The sequence below is a fragment of the Dendrobium catenatum genome, unplaced genomic scaffold (assembly GCF_001605985.2).
Source record: "Dendrobium catenatum unplaced genomic scaffold, ASM160598v2 fragScaff_scaffold_621, whole genome shotgun sequence".
NCBI classification, from domain to species: Eukaryota; Viridiplantae; Streptophyta; class Magnoliopsida; order Asparagales; family Orchidaceae; genus Dendrobium; species Dendrobium catenatum.
In genome coordinates, this window is record NW_021319083.1 from 19,345,096 (window position 1) to 19,368,537 (window position 23,442).

General features: G+C 35.5%; 1 protein-coding gene across 2 annotated transcripts; it reads left to right on the forward strand.

Moving 5' to 3' along the window:
• Nucleotides 1-551: 551 nt before the first annotated feature.
• Nucleotides 552-23,363, forward strand: LOC110115683 (protein CONTINUOUS VASCULAR RING 1-like). Of its 2 annotated transcripts, none has more exons than XM_028695237.1 (6): nt 552-705; nt 5,818-5,927; nt 18,622-18,789; nt 18,858-18,955; nt 22,128-22,254; nt 22,919-23,363. In XM_028695237.1, exons 1-6 carry the CDS (start codon nt 695-697, stop codon nt 23,014-23,016), a joined length of 612 nt encoding a protein of 203 aa, XP_028551070.1. In that variant the 5' UTR covers nt 552-694; the 3' UTR covers nt 23,017-23,363. The 2 variants fall into 2 exon arrangements, with proteins under 2 accessions (XP_028551070.1, XP_028551071.1); XM_028695238.1 differs by having other exon boundaries at nt 22,954-23,363.
• The last annotated feature ends 79 nt before the right edge of the window (nt 23,364-23,442 follow it).

Below are 23,442 nucleotides of genomic sequence, written 5' to 3' on the forward strand. Positions count from 1 at the left end.
TGTCTCATCTCATTTTGATTGTTTTTAAATTGCATTATTGTACATTAAGTTCAAAAATGTTTAACTTATTTTATTTCCATAATTTTTTATCCAACTTATAATACAAAAATTGTATCGTTCAACAAAATATTTTGGAATTTCTATCCAGTAAGAAAATATATCTGTGTTATGTCTCCCTTCAAATGCATGCACGTAATTTTGACTTTCATGATAGTTACATTGTATTTGTTTAGAGCCGTAAGTTGCCTGATTTTGCTTAAATCATATCTCAAGAATTGATGAGAATCATTGTGCTTCTTAAGCTTCATTGCCATCAGTTGGAAGATCATTAGTGAGGTTTGTTAATGGAGAAGAAATTTTGAGAACCTTTTTTTTTTATAAACTAATATCTAGATAATATGTTAAGTAGAAGTTTGACTTCTAATTAAAATAGAAGAATGTATAAATCCCTTTTTTTTATGAAAGTGAAATTCGGTGTTTTCTTTGACTGAATTAGATGTGGATCATACCTAAGATTTCAAGTTCATTGTGATTAAATGCCTGAAGCTTGTCTTTATGTAATAGGATATTTATAATATCAACCTTGGTATTTCTTCTGCAGTTATGCTATCTCTCTAGTTTCTCATTGTTAACTATTTCACTTACAATACAGGCATTTTATAAAGTTCTACGTAGTTGGGCATCTAAGAAGTTCATGACAGGATGGTCAGTCCTTTATTTTCTATTCCAACATCATTTTTATTTTTACACTGATGCTCCATAACATTCAACATGGCTGCTATTCGGTTTTCTCTGTTACCTTTTTATTTTTATTATTTTCAATTGGGAATCTTGCTCGAAAAATTTTCTCTGGATCCGCTTGTTCACTTTTATACTAAGCATGTTACATAAATCAATTTATTTCTTTTTCTCAATTTTCACTTGTATTTATCATTCTTACCAATCGTTTTATTTTGATTTGGTGTTGATAGCAACATCTAAACATGGATGGAGACCAGCCCTGGCTGGATGGTCTCCATCCATGATTTAGTGTTGTTAATTAACTATTCTAGTGTCATTCACATACTCACTTGTATCTTCTCACATGCACGCATCCCATACCCAAATTAAATCCCACTTCTCTTTCAGCAACCCAACTTATTTATTGCACTCCTTTTAGTATTTCAATTTTCTTGGCTATACAAAGAAGTTTAAAATTACGGTTCTTACCTGCTCATAATAATGTAACAGTCTAAGAATGAAATTATTATTTTTTAGTTTTAGTCGTCTTTAACATCATTTAGGAGTGGATGTTAGATGATATATATGTGGACTTTATTTTATCACTGTTTTACTGAAAATTTTTGGATCGGCTAATTGAAAAAAGAAAGCTATTCAATTTGTTGTCTTGCGGCAATTTTTCTTGGCCTCATCTAGTTGCCGAACAAAAATAGAATAAGTGGTGACGCAAGATTTTAGCGTGGAAGATTTTATGTATAGTTTGGTGCTGAACTAATATGAATTGAAAGATAACTAAGCCGTAATAATAAAGGGAAGTAGATAAGACTGTAGATTCGAATAAAGAAACAGGATAACTAAACTAGCAACACACAATTTGACTGGTTTTTCTTCTAGCTTACACTAGTAATTGGATAAATTCACTTACACGACAAAGAATTTTTATTCGTCAGTCAACGCAAAATATTGTAACATAGCATCATATTCCTAAAGAACCTTATTTATAGAATTTTCTTCTATATCAAATTGATGTGCTCAGCAAAAATTTTCTTTAAGTGACTATAACTAAAAAACAACCATGATGCTGAATGGCCGAAAATTTTCAATATATATACTCACACAAACACACAGACACTAAAAACAATTTGACCCTAAAGATTAGGGAGTTCCATTAATTTTATCGGACTATGAAACACTATTCCTCGAGATAGTGTAATTGGCAACACGCTAGAAGTTAGCCTGACCATTTATTTTAAATGTATTATTAAAAGCTGGCTAGTACTTCCAATGAAGGGAAGATAAGTATAACAAAAGATGTCATTGGAGTTGCTCTTGGTAAAGTAGAAAATTCAGGTGTAGAAATATCAATACAAATTATTAGAGGCTTGAAAATGTTTTGATTATGTAACAGATTTTCAATGTAGAGACTACGATTAAAATTCATGTGCAAGTTAGGTACATATACATCATAACTTAGCTTTCAAAAAAATCTGATAAGACTGGGATGCTCTAGGTGGTTGTACCTTTTAAGTGAAGTGCAAAATGTTCTAGGATAGATGTAAACAAATAGATGTAAACAAAGAAATAGTACATTATTTGAACTTCTTACGCTGCAATGCACAATCTTGCTTCAGATTTTCATAATGCATAGCATGTCTATGGCTATAGTTTGCTTGCAACCCAAGTATGTAATCAATGAGTCATTTGATATGATGAAGGTCAAGGTGATTCCATAGGAAGTGAAGCCTAAAAGTTGTCTAAGGAATATACAAGATATGTTTTCAAAAGGAGGCTCACAGACAATGCCAATGGTAGTTTTGGTGTGAATAATTTCAACAGGAGACAAAGTTATAGATCCTATAACCTATTTATCCTGCCCAAGCATCATAAAAGAGTTGTTTGAACATTTGTTAACCAAGTAATAACTTTCTTTAAAAATCTCTGCCAACACCTAGTTATAGTTCATTAGATTACTTGACAATAGGTCAATGTGCTCCTTCGGAAATAATGAATGATGGAGTGAAGGAGGAAACTAAATATTACAAATTAAAACAATGGGTTACTAAACAAGGAGTGATCAATCAAATTTAATCTTGTAGGCTCCATTCATATTTAGGCTCTACATGGAACGCCATCCAGAGGTTAGTACTGTTATTGTAAGTCTTTGTCATGATCAGTACGAGCTTGCTGGACTATATATGCTTAGTAGGATTTTGAAGGTCCTAAAGTGAAGGTAGTTCTAGTTCTTGTTAAGAATCTCACTACTAGGATGAATATGAGTGAGTTTACAAGATCTTGCCTTGGAGACAGTAGACAATTGTGCAATAGTGAGAAGAGGGGAGAAATTGAGATATGTCCCAATTTCCAAGGTTCTATTGTAAGCTTCATCTAGATTCCCATGATAAAAATGTTTCATTCTTGCTTGATGTTTGCTTAAGGCGATCAAAAAATTAGGATATTTTAACCTATGGATTTTTATTTAGGCAACATCCAGATTACATACCTATCATAATACTGAATGACCTTTCAAGTTTCTTTCCCAAATAGTTTATATTCAATTAATTGTCGTACAAAAGACAAGTGTGATGTAATCCTACAAATTAAATAACTATAAGTTTTATTCCAATGCGAGTTATGATAATTGTTATGATTTCCTTATTGATATTTATATTGATATTCTATTGTCTTAACAAAATGTTAATTTTAGCTCTATGCAATGAAAGTTGACATGCTTATATTTTAGAAGAATAGAGATGCATAGTGTCATGGACTTGCAACCTAAAGAAATGTTATGATTATTTCATTATGCTCATAATATAATATATTGGATGGATAATTTGACTTTAATTTTAACATAAAACTTGCAAGTGTCAAAATTACAATGAAGTCAACTAGATCCTGTCATCCTGGAAATATCATGTGGTTGACAAGAGTTAAATGTTTAACTTGAAGTCAAATACCTTAATTTATAAAACAATCCAATTTGAAACCTTAATTTTTGCCATTTAGGGGATGATTCAGGGGTTGCTTGGTTGGACTATAAAGTGGTGAAAAATATTCCAAATGCAGGAGTTTTAAAAATTTTGGTGTTTGGTTGGAATACAAAATGGAGCAAAGTAAAATAAATGTAGTGTAAATCATTTTAGTTTATTTTTTAAGTAAACCAAATTTGCCCAGTTTTGAGCTAGAACTGTTTACATCACAAGCAAGCTCGCTTGACTGTCGCCCACCATCACAGGCCACCCCCACTTTGGCCGCCACCACTGCTGGCCACCACCATTGCCGACCACCAACTACTGTCGGCCACCACAACCATCAGGTGCCCCCACTGCTGGCCATCACCACCTGTAGTCCCTGCCTCCAGCCACCACCTCCACCAGCTTCCCTTCACTAGCGGCCGCAATCACTGGCCGCTAGCTAAACCACTGCCAGTCGACACTGCCACCTGCCATTGGCTACCACCATCATTAGCTACCACCATTTTTGGACTTTAGATTACATTCATTACTTAAAAAAAAAATTATTCACTTGTATTTATTTTACATTCATCCAAAAAACCTCAAAGTATTACTTTTATACTGCATTCATTTTACAATACATTCCTTTACACATTGCATTCCTTTTTTAGCCAACCAAGCAACCCCTTAGGAATGATATTTGAGCGCCTTGAGTAGGAGCAAAGGCCAAGCAAGACGTCTGCCTTGTAGAAGAATGTGAGATGATTGATTTGGAGGGAAGTCAATCTGATTAGATTAGTTTGCTCGATGTGATTTAAGCTATTTTTTGTTTTATTTAGAAAGGAATGATGAAAGCTCTCAAATTTACGTGTGCACGTGAAGGTGCAATGTTGAAAGGTGATTGAAGGAAGGGGAGATAGGACTTGTTTTGGAGAGATTGCTAGTTGTTAATTTTGATTCGAGATGATAGGAGGTTGTGGGTTTTGATTTGATTTGAAACTGAGAAAAGGGGTTGTTGAAGCTTTGATGTTGATGACATGATGTAATTCGTTGAGGCATAGGACTTTTTTTGGATTTTAATTTGACTTGGATCTTGTTTAGATTTGTTAAAATATGGCTGGGTAGAAATTTTTTATGGGAATTTCTGGGAACATAAGGGAAATAAGACATTTTAAGATGAAGGTCTTTAAATTCGAAATTACGGCATAGAATAATAAAATGAAATACCATTGATGTAGTATCTGTTGTCATCAAATTTGATACAAAACAAGATTTTGGAAGTCCTTATGAATAATAACATGGATTATTGTTGAAATACATATGAGTTGAAAGATAATAATGTACAGAAGCAATAGATGGGGAGATTGATTTCAATAATGAAAAAAGGAAAAAAATCAAATTGGTGGGGCAGGATTTCTGTTGCTTTTATTCAATCTCCAAACTTAGAATTAAAGGAACTTCCATCGACTGCAAATAATTCTTATTAATCATCATCCTAACATAGATGAAATAACATCATATCATAAGGCATCCTAGAAATAGAATAGTTTCTCAATAAAACTAAAAAACTCAATAAAAAATGTTTAATATGACATTGCAAAAGTTAATATGATAATGGAGTTCAAATGACAAAATGTTTGAAATGATCACCTTAAAAATAAAATGACTATCAAATTGGGCGTCCCCATGGAGGGCCATGAGTCTTGGTAAATAAGCTTTTAATAGTTTCTGAAGCACATCAAGTTTAACTGTTGAAGAGTTCTCAGAGTGCTTGTTGTTGGGATCAGGGGTTAACCGGACTTCAAGTTTTCTCATGTTTAGCTCGCTCTGGCCATGAACAAGTTAAAAAAAAGTACATTTTACATGAAACTTAAACCATGCACAAATCCAGTTAACAAGCCTGTCTGGTTCAGCTACCCAACCAAATTTAAAACATATACATTTGTGGTTTAGGGAAGTTTCCTGAATAAATTTATCATAATAACAAACTAAAATTCATGATTTTATAGGCATTCCTGGTAAAGAGGAGTACAATGCTTGAATGCTCCTATGGATGATAATTCTATTTGATTATGTATTGTTCTGATTTAATCTTTTGCTAATTTATGGGTGCTTCCTTTTTTTTTTTCTGGGTACTTTGCAGTGTGATCCTTTTTCCTATAGCGATCACCTTCTACATAACCTGGTGGTTCATTCATTTTGTTGATGGATTTTTCTCTCCAATTTATGCCCAACTTGGGATAGATATATTCGGTATGCAACCAATAATTCATTAAACTCTCTTTTGGATTTACTTATTCTATTTAGTTATTTAAAAAAATAAAATTAACTTTTATTAATGCTTGTCAAAACCATTGCCTAATTGTTCTTGAATGACAGTTTCAATTATTTATTCACTTTCTTGTACTGTAATGGTTCTTGGAGTTATTGTTGGAACCTCAAATCTAATAACTGTGATCATTGCTCTAACCGTCCTCAGAAACTTATATTAGTAAACTGCATTTTGCTTTATTATTAATCCTTTATTTTGAGCACACGTATGTGTTGTCCATCTGAGTGTATGACATTCTATCATGATATGGTGTGCATTTTCTATTTTGACTTAATCTTTCATCAAGAGATGAATATTTTCTTAACTGGCCTTTCTTCACCAATGATTCCGACCTTCAACTGGCACTGTGGTAGTCAAAGTCGTATGCTATTTCATTGTATTTGTATTGTTTTCTATCCAGATTTTGTGCTTACCAATTTGGATGTTGTTTCAACTTTGTTCCTTTATGTTTTTATCTTACGTTCTGCAGTTATAATTTTGGGATTTTTAGCTTGTTCATATGAATCCACTTTATTGTTCATTATTAAAATCAGTGTAACATAGTTTCTGATCAATTACTAATTTTTCTGAGAAATCCTTCAGACTCACAATGATTATGAAGTGTTTCGGTTGCAACTTCTCAATTTTTTTACTAGATATTTGATAGGAAATACTTGACTTCGCAAGTAATCCTATCGGATTTACTTGAGTTCACAAGCAACCGTAGCAATAATTGATTTAAAACAGCGAGAAAAACAAGAAAAACTGGACAAATCAATCTAGAAAAGATAGATTGCGATAGTGAAAACAAAGCAAAGCAAAACTCAAAGCAAGATACAATTGATCCTCAATTCGAGAGGAGGATCGTCTCTCCCAAATATCTAGACAAGAGAGTCTAGAGCCCTAGTCGCTAAAAAATCCTAATTCCAATCAATCAAAACATAATCCCTCATAATCCTCTCATGCTCTCTAATACAAAAGCTTTTCTAATCTAATTTCCCTCCCAAGCCCTAGCCGCCCCCTCCTTTTCAATTTGAATTAAAGTAGACAAGTGGGGCCCATCCTTTGGGTGGAAAAGACTAGGGGAGGCGGATTGTTTCCGCCTCCTATTGAAAAGCAAGGGCCGGCTGGGCCGGTTCAGGGTGAACCGGCCTATCAATATTGTCATGTAGGCACGAAACAGTTATTTTCAGTATTTTTACAGATCTGTCGTGGTAGATTCTTGATATCATCTTTTTTAAAAATTTTGTATCAAGTTTGACATTAAAACTTCTTGCTGTTTTGGTGATTATTGCTGTTCTAGAAAATAAATTGTACTAATGCAAGCTAATTATTATAAAATTTAAAAATGAAATATTTCTTTGTATAAATGAATGCTCAAGTTTGATATTATGAACTTCAAACTACAATCTACTTCTATAGCAAATTGTTTACTTCTATACCAAAGGAAATCCCTAAATAGTACCTACATTCAAATTTCCCTCCTAACTCCCCCAAAAATCCTTCCTAACTCGCTCCGTTGTCTTTGGCGGCTCGGCCGCGTGTACAGGAGAGGCGGAATGCTTCCGCCTCTGTTCCGCCTGAGTCGGTCCCGTATGGACTAGCTGAATTAGTCCAGTGGACCGGTCTAACAATACTCCCCTCCCAAAGACCCATCTTGCCCTCAAGGTGGAACAAACAGAACTGCTGTTGAAACACTTGACTAATACCACTGGATTGAAAAATGGACTGACACTAGGTCGAATGATCCCTGCCGCAAGCATCTCATTGATTAATCTCTCAATCTTTTCGTTCTGGATTTGGGGATGACAATATAGATGAACACTAATAGGTGGGACTCCTTCCTTCAATATGATAACATACTCACGTTCCCGCGAAGGATTCAACCCTTGAACTTGCTAGAACACCTCTCGATAATGTTGTAGGGGTGGTGGAATCATGCATGGTGCTTCTATCTTCTCCTCATCTTTTTCGTCTTCCAAATTCTGCAGCTCTGTTGACCTCTACATATGTGGCACGTAAGACATCGTTTAGAACGAAGATCGGAGTGCCTCGATCATAATGATATGATTAAAATTTTGTTCGATTATAAAATGGATCATATCGATGCATTCTAGATATCAAATATACCAACAAGAAGTTGTTCGTATGCGACAATGTGTTAGTGGATGCGATGCTAGCAAAAACTATCCAAGCTAGCAAAAACTATCCAAATGACCTCCACTTGTTAAACAAGCTTCGTTGATGAGTTTAGAGCATCAAATTTAACCAAAGAGGGATCCCTCACAATCAAATTGAACGAAAGCGATCGAAATCAACAGACTACGTACATACTCGATGTTGCTTGACGTTGCTCAAACATCGTCCTTTTACAAAACAAATTTCTTCGATATGTCCAGAATGTCAAAAATACTAGAAAATGACTTAAATTGTATGGATCATTGTACAAGTGAAAATATAAAATGTTGACGGCTTTTGAGACGATGACAACAAGTAAATTGCGATGCGCGATAATTGAAAATTTGTCGGCAGATAAGATATGATGGGTGAAAAGTCATTAAAAAAATCAATCAAATCTAAAGACAATTTCATTATCTCAAAAACGTGTAAATCATTCAGCTATATATGTGCATATCTACATCCACATGTCTTTTGTTAAACAATCTTTTGTAACTCTGTATACTTGCATGTTACCCACGCAAGCAAATCCACCACCCAAGCTAACCATGTCTTGTCTACGTGTTTCATTCTCCTTCTGTACACCGTCTCAAGCTCAGTACACCTCATGCAAGTCCCATGTCAGCTCATTGAATCTTTTGGTTATATGCTTTGCTCTCCCATTTTTCTACGGGTCCTTCTCATTCTCTCGACCAACTGCTCCACGGAGCTCCCAACAGTCCTCTTCCTCCAATTACCCGTACACCATCTCTTGTGTCTACTCTAAGCTTCAGTTCCTAATTGTCGTTCTGAGTCCCTCCAACAACCAACCTACAGCTCACGACACTCAACCTAACTGCTCATGTCCTCTACCCGTCACTCTCCCATTCTCTTCAATTTGTAAGCTAACCGCAAGCCCAAGCCCTTCCCAGTTTCGACCTCAATCAAAACCTACACACCTCTTTTCAATTTCCTGTAAATATATTTCTAAAAAAAAAATCAGAAAAGAAATATAAAAAAAAAAAAACATCATTAGCCTTGCCATAAATCTCTGTCGTCGTCGTCGTCTTGCTCGTTTGTTAAGGTATATTATTCGCCAAATTTTAAAGCTCAAATCCTGTCTTCGGCTTTCGCGACGCACCGGAGAACCGACCATACACGCCTTTATTGCGTGTGGTGGGATGAAAGCCCGGTGCGATGCCTACGGCGAGGCGAGGTTATGTATAAGTACCCGTACGCGGGGAAATAATTGTGCTTTCAAACAGGTACATTCAAAGAGCTCATACACGCATTTATTGCGCGTGGTGGGAAGAAAGTATACGGCCGCGGTGTCTACATAAATGGACACCAACCATACACGCCTTTATTGCTTGTGGTGGGGATGCCTAGAATTCCTGTAGATGCCCCCAACGCGGGGGAGACGTCGGAATACTGCCAAAATTTTGACGATCAAAAGCCTGAATAAAATAATTTGATATTTCTTAAGCTCAAACAAAAAAAAAATTGAGATATTTCTTTCACTCAAATTAAATAATTTTTGGAGATTTCTTGAACTCAAATTAAATAAAATTTAAAAGAATATTGTTGCTATATTATGATAGTAACTTCGATAAATATTAATTCAAGGCATAAGTTGATTGAGTGGACTAAGATATAATCAATAGAATGGAAAAATATTGTCTTATAGAGCCATCCGTAAGTGTTCATAACTATCAAAGACATGGACACTACATGTAAGAAGAAATTGATGCAGCCGAAGGAAATTAAATTTTAGTAACAAGTGGAAATAAAGTTCTCATATAAGGCAATGAAATAAGATAGCAATGATTTTAGTAAGATTTTTTTTATGCAAAATGTGACTTTTTCAAAGATCTTGTTTAAAATCAACGCCACCGGATCCGCAACACTTTTACAAGCGGACAGAAGGCGTTTAATGCCCCCTTCTACATTCAAAAATAAGTTTCTCAATTTCAATATAATGTATCGGGCAGAGTGTTGACACCTCTAAAATGCGTGTAGCAGCCTTGGGAAGCAAGCGACTGCCCCGAGAAGAGTGCTACCGCCTTGAGAAGCAAGTCATAACATCGAGAAGCGTGCATATTAAATTTTAAAAGCCTAATATACGTGTTATTTAATCCCCGATGATGGCCGTGTTGAATGTCTATATCAACCGGAGGGGTCTCTACACCTTTAAATACCTCCAAATGTTTATGAAATGCAAATGTTTCTCAATGGCTACAATAAAGCCCTGATGATGGCCGTATTGAATGGTTATATCAATCGAAGGGGATCAAGTATTCCAAATGCCCTCAAATTTCTACAAAATATAAAAATTTTCAAATGACTCTAATTCATCCTCGATGATGGCCGTGTTGAAAGCTAATCTCAACCGTAGGGGACTTTAAAACATGCATATTTGGAACAAAATCTTGATAAATTTTATAACATTCAAATAAAATTTATTATTTAAAACTTAAAGCAAAAATTCAACCATCATCTGCAAACGTTTGTCAAGGATGATAAATTTCAAAATAACTTTAACTCATAAAGAGCAAAAATGTCTAATCGAATGTATCACTGCGATTCATTCTCAAATGATTTCTCGCCAGCGAGGACATGGCATGTGCCCTCTGACCGGGTGGTCTTGCTGCAAAATAGCACCACTATATTACGGTTACGGTCAAAGCCTGTATGTTCTCCAATAGTTAAAAGCCCCTTGAGTAATGAATCATAGGGTGCACTCAATAAGACACAAAGCTTTCTGTTAGCTAAGGTTGACTAAAACTTGTCTCCTTAAACAAGCATCCACCCCAAGTCTACAAGGTACCCTTGGACGAAGCAACCCATGGTTGCCGACAAGGATCCTTCTGTCAGGTCGGGTCAACTACCTCCTCTGACTAAGTAGACTAGGGATCACGATGGCCCGGGACGATGGAACCATGGGATCTTGATCGGGCTTATCATCATTCCCCCCACCATCTGCTTTAAGTATAAAAATAATAAATTTATAATTCCAATTTCATATGCTGCTACTATATGCTAGGTATTTCGTACCTCCTTAATGACTAGCCTTAATCGAAAGTGCTCTCTCGTGATCGGGAGGGGTAATTAATCATAGGTGCTTGCGCCTATGGGAAATATAAAACCAGATTTTAAAGTCCTCACAAAATAAGGGTGAAATCTCTGGGCAGTGTTTTATCCCAAAGTTCATCTGCCGTCTGAAAATTTGACCCAGAACATCGTTAAAACTCTCCTATGCAGGGGAGGAGGTCGGGGCACGAATTTTTGGAGCCCACAAGCTCCACTAGAAGTCTCACTCCTTCACCCTTTCCTCTCCTTGGAATTGGCTCCAAAAGTGGCATCCCCTCTTCTTCCCCCAACATTTCCACCTTCTGATCTTTCCCTCTCCTTATCAGATTAGGGTTTTCTCCACTCCCCTGGTCATTGGTGACTTCCCTCACCTCCGACGACATTTTTTTTTATTTGGCCCTCAAGCGCTTTCTTTAACCTCCTCTAGGATGAAAAATTTCGAATCAAACTTATTAAGGATGGTGGAAATATCCTTTTTGAAATCTAAAACTTGAGTTTGGAGATATGAAATTTTAGATTTTATTTGTCTGATCTCCCCTTCCAACACTTCTACCTTCTTCCCTGCCATGGGTACCCGAATCTAAGCTCCAAAAAGCAAAAAAGGCCAAAAAAACAACGGTTTTGGTCTTCAAACAACAAAAAACAGCAAGATCGGGGAGAAAACGCAGTAGAAATTAGCGATGAGACTTCTATTTCCGTCTGTGAAATTGCTCTGATACCAATTTGATAGGAAACACTTAAAGATCTCAAGAATTTCTATCGATCTTTGAAAAACAACAACAATTCTCCGCATGAATCCACACAAAAACAGAAAAAAGTAGATAATTTGTATTATTTGATGAAATAGAAATGGAAAATACCAAGATACAATTGATCCTCTATTCAAGAGGAGGATCTATCTCTCTCAAATCTCTAGACGCCGCTAGAGTCCAAAAAAACCTAAGCCTAAAATATCTCAAATTTCAGCCAAATTCAAGATGCTCTAATCTGAGGAAAATAAACTATTTGATGCATACAATCCAAAAGGAAATCCCTAAACAGTCCTTACATTCAAATTTCCTTCCTAACACCCCAAAAATTCTTCCTAACTTGCTCTGTTGGCTTTAACGGCTCGGTCACGCGTACAGGAGAGGCGGAACGCTTCCACCTTTGTTCCGCCTGAGTTTGTCCTGTATGGACTGGCTGGACTGGCCCAGTGGACTGATCTAACATATTTGTCTTGAAAAATAATTCTTTGCATGGATAATTAACCGAGTGACTTGTGTAAAATAGTTAGAAGTTATGGTCATGGCCTCCATAGTTTTTTTTTTCTTTCCCTAAATTGCAAGCATGTTTGGTTATTGCGTGCTTCTGATTCAAGTGATGATGGAGTGTTCAACCTATTTTCTGCTACCAAATACAAGTATTGTGATACGCAAGGGGGGATCACCTTGTGGGGCATAGGGGAAGATATTTAGAAGGTTCCTAATCAAGGGGAGTTGTTTAGTAATGTTCCTAATTAAGGAGGAATGGTTTAGGAAGGTTTTCTAATTACATTTATATTGTTTAGGAATGTTTCCTAAATCATGTTTAATTGTTTAAGAAGGTTTTCTAAATTATATTTATACTATTTAAAAAGCTTTTCTAAATCATGTTTAATTATTTAGGAAGGTTTTCTAAATTATGTTTATCCTAATTATGAAGTATTTAATTATTTAGGAAGATTTTTTTAATTATGTTTAATTGTTTAGGAAGGTTCTATTTGTGTTATGGTGGTTAGGGCTATTTAAGATGGAGTTGTCTAGAGTTTAGATCATGCTATTGTTGAGTTTTGTGGGTGTTTGCTATAGTTCTTTTCTTTGAGGGCTTCCTAACGGCATCTAGGTTGATTAGGACAGCCGATCTATCTCTCAAATTATAAATTACATGCATCTTGTTTTCTCTTATTGAAGTTTTAATAAAAAAATCAACCACTGTTTTGGTTTTACTGCAGTTTTTATATTGTTGTTTGCTGTTTTTGCTTCTAATCATATCAAATTGGTATCAGAGCAGCATCCTGGACCGAAATATCAAGCTTTCCTCGGTGATTTCTGCTGAGTTTTCCTCTCTGTTTGTTTTATTATGGTGGTGGAGTGGTCGACCATTATGGAAGGCTTTTTGGGCAAGGAGAGTGGAGTGTGGACGATCAGAGGAGGATGGGCTGTGCAATGGGGATCGGGTCATGTGAAGCGGATGGAAGAAAGGTGGGAGTCCAACCCTCGATACACAGGGGAAATATGGAGGGATCATGAAAATCGTTACACTGGAGGAGAAAGAAGCTATTGGGACGGCGATCCTAGAGTGAAAAAGTTGAAGATGCAAATAATTGAGGAGAAGAGTGAGAGTTCAATAAGTGATACACAAGCTTCTTTCGAGGATAAAAAGATCGACAAAGGGAAAGTTGTGAATTAAGAGATCAAAGAAATAAACTTGTAAAGCCAATCTAATGGTGTTGATCAAGAAATCTACTGCATCAAATTACCTAGAGTAGCAAAGATTGGTGAAGGTGAGCCAAAAAATCAATACCATACAATTGTCTTTACCAGAGGGGATGCTCTTCAGGCAATTGATATGAACAATATAACCATTTGGAAGAGGCTTTAAAAATGAGGAATCTTTTAAAGGAATCCAATGAAGATCATGGACTGCCCCCACCAACCATTCTTGTTGTACGTGGGCATATTTTTACAAATATTTCATATTTGAGATGGTTCATGTCAAACCAAGAAACAGGTTTTGTGATAATTAAACAAAGAGGTCTGGCTATTCCACTGAAGGTATGCTTCCAATACATGCATGCATATGTATTTGACAGGATTTTTCACATCATTAGAGGAGACATAAGTAAGACTTCTCGTGGAATCAACCTAAATGAGGATATATTTGCAGGATTCAACTCGACATTAAGATAAGGAAATATCACCCACCATGAGTATATTCAGGTTGAGAATGGTCGTGATGTTGGACTCAACCAGATTTCCCTGTTTGAAGAAAAGGTTGTTTGTAGAAATGGAGAACAAATATTTAGTAGAGATATCTATAACTTGGGCTACTGATTTGACTTCTTCTGCATGCTTTCTTACTACTTCACAACTGTTGGGTTCTATGTCAGCTCAATGATCATACTCCACCTTTTCCTCTAAGGCAAGTCTTACTTGTCATTTAGTGGGCTTGAGTCTACCATTATGAAGCGGGCACTAATGACAGGAAATAATCCTCTGAAGGCTGCTATGGCATCTCAATCTGTCGTCCAGCTTGGTCTATTGATATTAGGCTGAAAAGGGAATTCAAATCTATATTAGGCGACATAATCATCATGCAACTTCACTTGTACTTATTGTTCTTTACATTCTTACTTGGAACAAAATCCTCTTACTTTGGATGGACAATCTTACATGGCAGAGCAAAATATAGAGCTACTGGATGAGGATTCCTTGAGCGACATGTAAAGTTTACAGAGAACTACAAGATGTACTCTAAAAGTCATTTTAGAAAGGGTCTGGAACTTATGCTGTCGCTATTTGTTTATCAGATCTATGGATCTGCAACTATTGATTCAACAATCTTTATGCTTCTTAATACATCCATGTGGTTCTTTGTTGTCACCTGGTTTTTTGCGCCATTTCTTTTTAATCTTTCTGGCTTTGAGTGGAAAAAAATAGTTGATGACTGGGATGATTGAAGCAAGTGGATAAAAATTGAAGGCATTGGCAAAGATGTTAAACTGTTGAAAGATGGTATATTTTCTAGAGTGAAGCACGAGCAGATAATGAGGGATATAAAATTGGATCATGTGCTAAGTGGTTCTCAATAGGAAGCAGATTTTATTGTTAAAACAGATGATCAGGAGACAGTTTCCTTTCTCTTACCTTGAGGACAAGATGGCTCTTTGGTTGATACACCAGGAGGGCCAAGGAGAAAATATTTAGAAGGTTCCCAATCAAGGGGAGTTGTTTAGGAAGGTTCCTAATTATGAGGGAACTATTTAGGAAGGTTTTTTAAGTATGTTTATATTGCTTAAGAATGTTTCTTAAATCATGTTTAATTGCTTAGAAAGATTTTCTAAATTATTTTTTAATTATTTAGGAAGTATATAATTGTTTAGGAATATTTCCTAAATTATGTTGAATTGTTTAAAAAGATTTCATAAATCAGATTTTTTCCTATTTATGAAATATTTAATTATTTAGGAAAATTTCCTGAATTAAGTTTAATTGTTTTAGAAGATTTCCTAAATAATGTAAATTGTTTAGAAATGTTCTATTTGTGTTATGGTGACTAGGGCTATTTAAGGGGGAGTCGTCTAGGGTTTAGATAATGTATTAATGAGTTTTGTGGGTTTTTGATATAGTTCTTTTCTTTGAGGGCTTTCTAATGGTGTCTAGGTTTATTGGGAGAGTCAATCATCCTCTCGAATTATAGATCACTTGTATCTTGTTTTCTCTTATTGAAGTTTTAATAAAAAATCAGCCACCATTTTGGTTTTACTGCAGTTTTTATATTGTTGTTTTCTATTTTTACTTTCACAACGTATCATATTGATTGAGCGACGACACTCAAAACGCCAAAGAAGTTTTCCTTAGAGTTGAGAAGATATTGATGCTATGGCAAGTGAGAGAGAGGTTGTCATGAATCACGATAGAAGAGAGAAGGCATGGTAGAGATAGTGACAACCACGAGAGATTTACTAATTGGAGATGTTGTACATGCAATCTTGAAGTTGATGTAATTGTGGTTGTAGGAGTGCAAGGCTTGGCCTAGGGGTGCAACCGAGTCCAGCCGGCTCGACTCGTTAATGGGCTCGACGAGTTGAGCTTATCGAGCTCGCAAGTCGAGCTCGAACACGAGTTCGAGCTCGAACGCTAAACGAGCTCTAGCTTGGACACTGGGTTTGGTTCGTCGAGTAGCTCGCGTAAGAGGAGCAGGCTTCGCGAGAGCGGGAGCGGGTCGCGTTTGCGAGAGCTGGACAGCGAGCGGGTGCGGGAGAGGGAGCGCGATTGCGGGAGCGGGATTCGCGAAAGCGGGAAAGGGATTCGCGTACGAGGCAGCCACTCGACAAGCCGCTCGACTCGACTCGTTTCGTGAGATGAGTCGAGCTCGAACTCGGTATTTAGCAGTCGAGCTCGACTCGAACACCCCCTGGCTTGAGATCGACTCGACTTGTTTGCATCCCTAGCTAAGCCTATATACGGGAGGAGAATTAAGAGAGGGATGCAAGTTTGAGTGAGATTAGTAGGGGTGAGAGTTTGTAGAAGTGGGTGACCATGTTTTGTTGGGGATAGGAAAATGTGAGATTAGGAGTTACTCAAAGGTGAAGGAAGAGAGAGTAAGCAAGTGAGCGTCGCGAGTTTTGTTAAGGATCTTCAAGATTGAATGAGGGCGGAGTTAGGTGAGTGGTCCTTGAGTGCGTGGGAGATTTAGAGCAAGTGGAATAAGTTTTGAGTGCAAGAGAGAGGAAGAGTGCGTAAGAGAGGGAGATCGACATGCGAAAGGCATGGAGAAAATAAAACATGGTATCATGGAAACTATAGATTACGATTACTTGTTCCCCTTGTTTTCTTTTTTAATTTTTCTCCTTCTTTTAGTTGCAAACATTGCTATAAGGGAGTTGTTTATGAGGCCTTCATTGTTAATGCTATTGTCGTTGACATAACACTGCTCAGCATGGAACAAAGCCAACACGTGTTCATTGCCTGCTAAAACTAGGATGTTTAGCATCTTCGCAGTTGTTCTTGTGTAGATAAAATATTTTGAAGAGATAAGAGGGAAAGAATATGCAAAATAGAAACAAACTAGACTCCACCCTCTTTAGATTAGGTTTGACACCTCAAACATCCCCCTTGGATTAGGCTTAACACATGAAGTAACTTTAAATAAGAACTAATAAAATATTATGACTAATAATACCGACCCTAAATAGCTATAATAATACTAACGATGATGACCTCTTTGTTTTCAAGGATGCCACTAATGCCATACATTGATCCTCTTTAAGTAATGCGAAGAACTTGTTGACAATTTAGCCGTTGATTCCAATGACTTAATTTACCCCCTACTTTAGGAGTTCTCTGGCAGCCTACGAGCTAGAAAGGCATTGCTTTCTACACCACACTATGGACTTCACTTTCATCATACCGACCAAGTTTGTTGACCACTTTTTCATCACTATTTCCAAATCCACCAATGATATCATTGAAGGTACCTCCTGGAGCAATGAAGTTGGTGAGGGTGCAAATCATTCTCATTACATCAACTTTGATACCTTCAATGCAGTTCATAATGCAATTGATGGCCTTATATCATTATAAAATGGCCACTTTCCTTAGCAATAGCTTCCCTTGTGAGTCTTTATCATAGCTACATTGTTGAGTATGCTTGCTGATACCTTTTTATTTTTGTTTGGTCAACATTGATATTGATGAGGACATTAGCCAGAGATTTTGACATGTGTATCATCGAAAGAATCGTAGAACGACGGCTACAATTCGGAGCCTCTGCTTTTGATATATTTTATGTCTTGTTTATTTTTGCATTTCAGCTTTTCCTATTTTATCTTATGGGTAGTGAGTTCTTATTGTAGCCTCAAGGGCATTTGAGTCTTTAGTTTTCTTTTATCATTAAGGTTTATATATAGAGGTCTTTTCCATTGTATGATGATGATTTGATGAATAAAAATTCTAGCTTTTTGTTAGACCGGTCCATTGGACCAATCCAGCCGGTCTACGCCGAACTGGCCTAGGCGCGAACGAGGCTAGCACTCTCCGCCTCCTGCTACATTGGTCAACATTGATATAACTCATGATTCATAGATTTAACTCAAAGCGCCTTGAAATATCTTATTCTTGACCAACTTGCCTCACCTCAGCAACTTAAGATGGCTGCCTCTAATTCTAATTTTGATATTGAAGTATGCTTTTATGTCACCACAAAATATATAGGTCAGAAGATCGAGGGTTATGAACTATGATGCATTGACACTCTGTAATAATGAATTATGTCGTGTTTGACGCATGCAATATATGTTCAAATGCCTGACATGTACCCAACACTTGTCAAGCACACAATTTACTTGTCTAATTAAAAGTAATAAAAAAGATTAATAAGCATGTATTCGAAATGTGTCTTGAATAATAAATTTTAACTTTGAAAGTATATTATATTAATAAATAAGTTCATTTCCTCTTTTTAATTTTATTATATATTACTTAAATTATGAATGCGTTTGATGCTGGTGGTTGCAGGGAAGAAACTCTTCTGCAATTCGATCAAAATAAAGCGAATACTTGCTCTTAAATTTCTAGTGCAGACTATAATTTTACCTCTCGCCTACTTTTGCCTATAAATTTAAACTTGGATAATTTTCTTTTCTAGGTCTTGGTTTTGTTACTTCCATGACATTCATTTTCTTGGTTGGCATATTCATGTCATCATGGCTTGGCGCATCTATCCTTGGTCTTGGCGAGTGGTTTATAAAGCGGATGCCTTTTGTTCGTCACATATACAATGCCTCTAAACAAATTAGCTCTGCTATTTCACCTGGTAATTTGTTTTAAATTTCTTTATGTTGTCTGATTTTGTATGTTTTCTAATTGTTTCTCTGCATACAGACCAGAACTCTCAAGCTTTCAAAGAGGTGGTCATCATAAGGCATCCGAGGATTGGGGAATATGCAATTGGGTTCATCACTTCTGCTGTTATTCTTCAGGTACTGTCATCAAATTTCCCGGCATGGAAATCTGAACTTTTGCGTCTGATTGTTTTTAAAATAAATCATAAATGTATTAACATGACTTGCAAGTCTTAAGGCATGAGAGAGAGAGAGAGAGAGAAGGATCAAATGGTCCCTCAACTCTTTAAATTTGGACATTTTTGGTACTTTTGTATTAGGGGTGTAAGTGAGCCGAGCCGGCTCGTGATCTGGCTCGAGTTCGACTCTTTTATGAGCTTGCGAGCCGAGCTTATCGAGCTCACGAGTCGAGCTCGAGCTCGCTTAATAAACGAGCTCGAGTTCGAGCTTGAGCCGGCTCGTTAATTATTTATTAATTAAAATAATCTATAATATAATATGTATTATAATATATTAAAATAAATGTTAATGAATACATATGTTAATTAAAATAATATATAAAATGCATTATAATATATGTTGGGAGTTGGGACGCATAGAGTTGCTTGGGAGTTGGGACGACAACATTGTTTTTTTTTCCGGAAAATAAGCATTGCTTTAATTAAAATTATATATATATATATATATACAATATTATTAATTTGAGATAGCTTTGCTTACTGGGTTTAGTTTTATAAGAATATTTTTTCCTTAACATTGTTGGAACTAAAAGTAAAGTTATTAATGCTTTAAGCAAGATTTCTAAGATATAACATGAAATACTGTTTAAATTGCTTGATTTTAATCATATAAAAATGAAGTATACCACTTATAAGAATTTTAGAAGGATTTATCAAGATTAAAATAATAATTCATCTTTGTTTAATAATGACTACATACTTAAATATGATTATTTATTTAGGGACTTCATCTGTCTTCTTGATATAGCTTTAAAAGTCTTTTTTTTTTTTTAAATTCTAGAACTAAATATTGGGGGTGGTGTTGGACACTTGTATGATTAAAACTTTGCAATGACCAAAGATAAATAATTATAGCCAAGTTTAAAAAGAGATGTAGTGTGTATTACCTAACACTATGAAACCCAAATATGTATCTAAGTATTAATAGAAATTATAGTTAAGTCTATATTTGAATTTATTTATTTATATATTGATGTATCTGTATATATGAACCTATATATCCATGTATTTTTATATATGGTTGAAATTGGAGCTGGAATGCTAAATTTAAGCATCAAATTGCAGTGCATACTATGCAAGACATAGAATTTAAGGCCACCTGGGAAAAATTATTGCGCATTTTTTTGTTAAATATGAAAGGTTTTTTATTGGGGGCCTGTAGCACCCAAGTACTTAATTTCAGGGCTAATTGTGATTCTTGGTGCCTATTCTTTTGAAATTCCATTGTTGTCATAATTTTATATTTTCTTTGTGGTCTATTCCCACGGGTTTTGTTACGATTTTATCATATTTATGATGGTAAATTTCTGTTGTCACAGGATTAATTAGTTATTTAGTTTCTATTCACCAAAAAAAAATGATGTTACTATTTTATCATATAATAATAAAGAATTATAATTCCATTGCAGTATTCGTTGCAGTGTGAGAATTACTCCAATATAAAATTTTTAAAGATGAAATTAAAGCTGACGAATTTAGGCATAAATTGCAGTAGATTGTATGGATGGCTTGGAATTAAACTTGGTAAAATTATAGTGCAGTTTTAGCCGTGGAATATTGGGGTAATGGTACTGTTTATAATTTTAACTAAATGTAGTGTCATATTTTAATAAAACCGTCCTTAAGTCATACAGCAGCAAGCAGACGCTAAATATACTTGCTTCTTCTAAATAGAAAGAATTATTTAACAGTGTGGCCACACTTAAATCAGACTAAAATATGAAAAAAACAATGAGCATGAAGATCAATTTATTTTTCAAAAAGTCGTTAATTATCTCACGTTTAGAGTGAAGGTGAAATAGATTGAGATATTATTAGTAGAATTCAAGTTGGATGGTTGAAGTGGATGAATGAAGTACCCCTCAAGTTTAAAGGAAAATTATATAAAATGGAGGTGAGACCTACAATGCTTTGTAGCGCAGAATGTTGGTCATTAAAAGAGAACCATAAAAGTAAGTGTTGCAAAGATGGGGATGCTCAGGTGGATGAGTAATTTTCTCTTAGAGACAGAATGTGAAACGGTCATATAAGTGAAAAGTTTTTAGTAGCTCCAATGGCATATAAGATTAGAGAGTGTCCTTAGATGGTTTGGTCACATAAAATGTTGGCCCTTTTAATGGAATTTTTATTGCGTCCTCCCACCCGACGTAGAGCTACATCAGGTAGCCTATGATATGTCGCCACGTGTTCTTACTCTTGACCGCGCGGCTCGACGACCCGACCCGTAACGGACCCGGGAGTTTGCGTAACTCGGTATTACTAGGTATTGGTCGATTTTGCTCGACAAAAATGAAAAATACTATTCCGTGAAGACCAATACCGAGTTCTTTTAGGTATTATTCGGAATTGCTCGATATTGCTCGGTATTGGTCTTCATAGAGCGATATTTCTTGTTATTGTCAAGCAATACCGAGTAATACCTAGCAATACCGAGCAAATACCGAGCAATACTCGAACATAGTAATCCCGGATTCGGTCCAAGTCGGGTCGTCGGGCCGCGCGGTAAAAAGTAAGTGCACGTGGCGGCATATCATAGGCTACCTGATGTAGCTCTACGTCAGGTGGGAGGACGCAATAAAAATTCCTTTTAATGACCCGGTTAGGAGAGATGTATTAGATTTGACCTATGTTAAGATAGGTAGAGGTAGACCTAAATAGACTTGGTTAGAAAATATTAAAAATGATATTTTAATTAGATTTAAATGATAATTTGACTTTTAACACGACACAATAGTAAACAAGGATTTATGTAGCCGATCCCCCGTAGTGGGATAAATGCTTGATGTTTTGTTGTTGTACATATGAAATTTGCATGATTTATCTAGTAACACTGAACATTAGGTCTATTTCCTAATGAGTTTTTGAACTTTAATGGTAGGACTTGTCCATGATTATTTATTTGAACTCAAAGTCATGGCAGTTGATGTTGACTGGTCCAATAATTTTTATGCTTGCAGATTCATTTTTCTCTTTAATTTCCTGATAACTAGTCTTCCACATCCTTTATATGCTAAAGTGCCTTTTGCTGATAAGAAATTTTATTGTGAAAAGATTCTCTGATACTATGACAGAATTATTCTGTTGATGAGGAGCTCTACTGTGTGTATGTTCCAACCAATCACCTTTACATTGGCGATATATTTCTGATAAATTCTAGGGATGTCATCCGACCAAATTTGTCGGTCCGTGAAGGAATCGGTGAGTAATAATTTCCTTCTGCTCTAGCAAGACAGTTCGGTTTTCTAGCTACTAGTCCCTAACACTGGAAAAAAAATTATCAGGAAATCTTAATGCTCCCTAATGCACTTTTTTTCTCAAGATTCAAGACGAAATGTTCGAAATTATAAGATAACACTGAAAATTAGATGACATTTAAACATAAATAAAAAGGAACATGAAGAATAATTATCTTAACAAAAAATTTAAGAGATTTTTACATACATAACACCTAAAACTATTAAAAATACATATTTAACACCTAAACTTCTATATTTATTAATATACCACCTAAACTTCCCTTTTCCTTCCATTCCACCTTTCCATTGAAGCGATGAGATACTTGTATTCACTGTGAAAGAATGCCATTGATGGAGAAGACAGTCGTTGATAGTGATTTTTGACGGAAAGTTTAAACGGAATGTTAGAATTGATTAAAAGAAGGATTTTAGGTGGAATATTAGTAAATATAAAAGTTTAGGTGTTAAATATTTATTTTCAATAGATTTAAGTGTTATGTATGTAAAAATCCCAAAATTTAAATGTCTTCTAAGATTGAAGTTGTCCTATAATTATGAATATTCTGTCTTATTATCTTGATATAAATTACATCAAAATATTTTATTTGGTCTTTTTTTTTTAACAGAGATTGTTGTATCTGGGGGAATGTCAATGCCCCAGGTACTTACAACGCTGGATTCAAGAATGTTGCCAACAGATAGAATGAGGACCAGCAGAAGCTGAGCTTTAAGAACTATCCTCCCAATTGCTAATGTGAGTTAAGATATTTACCTGATTACTTAAAAGGTATTTAATTAGTTTTTAGGTTAAGCAGTGAGTTTTTGACAACCTTTTTGACAGCCAAAATCTTAAAGAGCTTGTAAGATTCGTGCCCCTTTTAGATTATTGTGTATTATATGAACTATCTGCTGGTAAGTCTGGTGTTCTATTTTGAATACAATAGATGTCTTTAGGCTTCAAGCCATTTTTTGTTTGGTTTGGCGTTGAAGTTTTTTTAACTCCATAATTTGTTTTAATGACAACTTGCTGTAAACTAACTATTCATTACAATTTTTCGTAGCTGTTACTTACATGCTATGCTGTTGATTTTAATTTGAGAAACTATGATGATAATATAGTCCATAGAAAGAAAAAAAAAACGTTTTTCTT